The 4561-nt window shown below is 39.2% G+C and overlaps 1 protein-coding gene across 1 annotated transcript; it reads right to left on the minus strand.

Moving 5' to 3' along the window:
- Nucleotides 1-281: 281 nt before the first annotated feature.
- On the minus strand, nt 282-3828 carry hp (haptoglobin). The gene is made up of 4 exons (XM_060887006.1): nt 3699-3828; nt 3459-3544; nt 1673-1941; nt 282-860 (listed from the first exon to the last, which is right to left on the minus strand). Exons 1-4 carry the CDS (start codon nt 3704-3706, stop codon nt 351-353), a joined length of 873 nt encoding a protein of 290 aa, XP_060742989.1. The 5' UTR covers nt 3707-3828; the 3' UTR covers nt 282-350.
- Nucleotides 3829-4561: the final 733 nt, after the last annotated feature.

Raw genomic sequence — 4561 nt, forward strand, 5'->3', positions numbered from 1 at the left:
GCCGGCCACGACTGAGGTGCCCTTGAGCAAGGCACCGACCCCCCCCAACTGCTCACCGGGCGCCGCAGCATAAATGTCTGCCCACTGCTCCGGGTGTGTGTTCACGGTGTGTGTGTGTGTTCACTGCTGTGTGTGTGCACTTTGGATGGGTTAACGAATTCTGAGTATGGGTCACCATACTTAGCTGTATGTCACGTCACTTTCACTTTCACATAGTAGCAGGAAAGAATACGCTGACTGAACTAAAGTATTTTTATAATAAAAGAGCAACTTAACAACTCTTTATCTATTATATTTCTTTATTGATAAACAAATAATAAATTTTACACAGAACTGTACAGAGTCTATAGTTACTTTGAAAGCAGATTATTCATGATGGAAGTACGGAGAGATAAGAACCTGTCAGAGTCACCCCTCATCACACTGTGAATCCATGGCAGATACGCTGAGACCTTCACAAAGATAGCTTCCATGTGTCTAGTACACGGCTCATCGTAGGAAAGGATTCCTGCAGCATATACTTGTTTGGTATCGGGGTTAAGGAGTGCCAGAGCTCCACCTGCGTCGCCATAACAAACGTTCTCCTGGAATTCAGTGCGGTTCGTCCAAATCTTATCGTGGTTACTCTTGAAAATTGGAAGGGCGAGGAACTTGAGGCTTTCAGAGAACGTTAAAAGCGGTCCCCAACCCCATCCAGCAATGATGCCTCTCTGTCCCTCGCTCTCTTCCAGACTGTCCTCTTTCTCAGGTAGAGGGATGGGGAAAAGTGTATCGCTGAAGCTCACTGGCTCTTTCAGCTTGATCAGCGCCAGGTCGTTATCTACATCTGAGGCATTCTGGAAAGCTGGATGTAGAAACACCTGGAGTGAAGGAAAAGAAGTTTAAAATAAGAATGAACGCAAATTTAGGAAACAGAAGCAATAATTTGATAATTAAAGTAAAAACATGAACAATATGAGGCAATAAATTAGGAAGGATGGGGTAGATACAGCAGTAGTTACAATCCTGTGGAAATTTAAATAAAAAATTGTGGCCTTAACAAAAAAATATCGAGGTAATAAGTTGGGGTAAAAATAAAGAATATTGATAAGGTAAAATATTGAGGCACTGATTAAGTAGTAAAGGGTTGAAGAAATGGATGGATGGATGGATGGATGGATGAGTGGACAGATAGATGAATGGATGGACAGATAGATGAATGGATGGACAGATAGATGGATGGATGAATGGACAGATGGATGGATAGAGGTATTTCCTTCTTCTTTTTTATCACCACTGGCCCCTCCAGCACCATACTGTATAATTTTGTTCACATAACTTTATTTTTTAATACATAGATATATATATAAGATAGAATCAGTGGCTTGTTCTGGGCATAATATGATAATAAATGAAGAATAATAATCAGATCACAATTCAAAGACTGCACTGAGATAATAAAAAATATTATTTAGTCCAGTCCATTCCCTTTTCCTACCCGGTAGATGCTAAATGTTTGGTTCAAAACTGGCAAAAACTAATTTATCGTACTTGAAAACTCAGAAATTTGGATAAAGGAATTTGGATTCTGGAAGTTTACAAAATGGAAAAAAGCTAAATTAAGTAGTTCAGTCCTCATTTCTTAAATCAACAAGCATCTACAATAGACTTGTTTATAGAGAGAAGCTTTCACCTTCTCCACCGCCACCTCAGTAGCGGCATCAGCTTTGGAACGCTGGACGATACCCAGATAGACTTTTGGGATCAAGGGTTCTTTTCCTCTAGTATCTTTTTGTGTCTTCCTCACAAATAGATTCCTGCCAGCGGTCAGAATCCACTGAGGGGCGATCAGAGCTCCTCCACCGATACCTCCGTCCAGCTTACTGTCACTGAGGTACACCAAAGCCTGCCAGGGAACATGGCCAGGGGTGAGGAGACCTCCCACCATACGCCTGCTCCGTCCTGGTATTAAAAAGATAAGCTGTGAGTGCATCTGTAAGAGAGATAATCACTGGAAATGTTGACATTTTAGTTGTCCCATATATGCAAGCAATAAATATTAAGACTAGTGTGAATATGAATAATTGAAGAACAAAAATTGGTCCTATAAGAAGTATTATAAGAGTGTAAATCATGCAAATCTTGAAATAGTTAATGCTTTGGGTTAATGAACAGAAGGTTATGTTTTAATTCTACGACCAGGTTGCCCTTATTAGGCTTTTAACCTTCTCTACTCCAGGGACATGGTATCATGTCTGACCCTGTTCTCTGACCCCAACTTCCTAAAAATCTGTAACGCATTTGTTAGAAATAAAGGCTTTGTCTTATATTGCGCTAATGTTAGAGTTTGTTTCTTTGGCATTCTACAGTTATTCTTTAGACATGTGGTTATTCTTTGCTGGAAATCATTCATTCATTCATTTTCTACCGCTTATCCAAACTACCTCGGGTCACAGGGAGCCTGTGCCTATCTCAGGCGTCATTGGGCATAAAGGAGTTCCAACCCATCGCAGGGCGCACACACACACACACACACACACACACACTCTCATTCACTCACTCTCATTCACTCACGCAATCACACACTACGGACAATTTTCTCCACACACACAAGGTGGAGGCGGGAATCAAACCCCCAACCCTGGAGGTGTGAGGCAAACGTGCTAACCACTAAGCCACCATCCGTCCGTGTCCCCCGTCCCCCCCACTGGAAATCATACCAAGTGAAAATAAATACTGTTACAGCGGTACAAAATTCCCTATAAGTAACTAACATGATTGTCCCACAATGAAGTGTTTTTGATTTGCACTAGTGCTTCACATTACCATTAGTGATAATTGCTAACTGATGAGATGTCTGTTTTTAACTTAAAGCAAGAGAATGAGACACACTTCTGCATCCAATTGTCTTTAAATGTTTTTTTTTTTTTCATGTTTAACCAGGCATGTTGGTACTTTGGGAATGAGACTAGAGAGAATAATTTAAAAATAATTTGTGAGAATGTAAGTGCAGAAGAGCTTCACTTCATTAAATACAAACAAACAGATGCAAAATTGGCAAAGGGAAAAAACAACAGGGTCAAAACACAAATTAATGTCTCAACAAGGAAAAAGCAGGGCTATAAGGCTAGGCTAAGACAGAATCGGGAAACAGGCTAACATCTAAATACGAGGTGATCTGAACACGAGTGTACTGTAGGACTCAAAGTAATGGAGCGTGTACTTAGCAAAGGAGATATCATACAAGGGTTTAAATATATGCAACATGCAAGAATGATGCTGTAACCGTGTAAGCTTAATCATTACACATGTGAGAAACAGACAATGACAAGACTTAAGTGAAGTCAGATTTAAAAAGTTAACACCACTGTGTTATTTATTATATTGTTATCATAGGAATTTCTTAATCTGTTAAAAACATTTCCAGACTTTTACACATTCCTCACACTCATTAATAAATACTGAACTAAAAATCATACCTGTAATGTGTTCTACTTTCCTGTCCAACTCACGTCCCGTCGCTAGACAGATCATTAACCCGAAGAGGAAAACAGCTCCAGAGAACCTGTGAACAAGAACATGAAAACTTTTGCACTGTGTAGCATCGAATCTTTCTTGCAATACTAAAAAACCTGTCCTGTCATCATGATTCATCCCTAAATAAGGTTTTAACTCTGGAATAATCTCTAAGGTACTAAAGAAGAAAATTAGAAACGTACCAATTCATGATCTTTTCTTTAAGAGGAAACTTTTTGTACAGAGAATATATGCAGATTGAGATTGATCTGTGAGATTGGCTTCTACATATTTATACCTGTTGAGCTGTGTACTCTTGTTGAATGGATAATGCTGATTCAGACATTTCACAATTTGAGAAGTTCCAGCTTGGCATAGTCTAGTGTTTTGAACTTTAGGGAACAGAAGCAGGTGAAAAATTTAAAGAAAGATTGCAGTTTTTAATCAGAAGGGACCGGAAAAGCACAAAAAGTACTGAGCAATTAGCTAATAATTCATTACTACTGTATTTATTTCATATTCATTATTATTTCTGCATAAATAGGACAAGAGCTTTCTTGACAGTACTTGAGCAAAATGATATGTACGTAATGTATTAATATATTTATGTATTTATGATTTATCTTCAGGAAATGTCATTTTATTCACTTTTTATTTAAGTTATTTAAAATGAATACTGCAAAAAATGGCTCATATTGGATATAATTAGGAGAATGTATGACTACATTAATACCAAGTTAATAAGAAACACCTTCAGTGTCCTTTTGCCAGCCCATTATTGGGGTACCACTTATGTCCACTGTACATATGTCCACATGTACACTTATGTCCACTATACTGTGTAAAGGGGGCACGGTGGCTTAGTGGTTAGTGGCCTCCACCTTGTGTGTGTGGAGTTTGCATGTTCTCCCCGTGCCTCGGGGGTTTCCTCCAGGTACTCCGGTTTCCTCCCCCGGTCCAAAGACATGCATGGTAGGTTGATTGGCATCTCTGGAAAATTGTCCCTAGTGTCCATAAAACCACCACAGATTTATTAACTAACTAGCTAACGGACCTCACAGTTTCT

Source organism: Tachysurus vachellii, chromosome 1 (assembly GCF_030014155.1).
Source record: "Tachysurus vachellii isolate PV-2020 chromosome 1, HZAU_Pvac_v1, whole genome shotgun sequence".
NCBI lineage: Eukaryota > Metazoa > Chordata > Actinopteri > Siluriformes > Bagridae > Tachysurus > Tachysurus vachellii.

Coding starts and splice junctions, on each gene's coding strand:
- hp (XM_060887006.1), bottom strand. Junction 1,942..3,458: donor GAAAGTAGAACACATTACAG/GTATGATTTTTA, acceptor TTTTAATACCAG/GACGGAGCAGGCGTATGGTG. Junction 861..1,672: donor CTGAGGTGGCGGTGGAGAAG/GTGAAAGCTTCT, acceptor CCTTCACTCCAG/GTGTTTCTACATCCAGCTTT.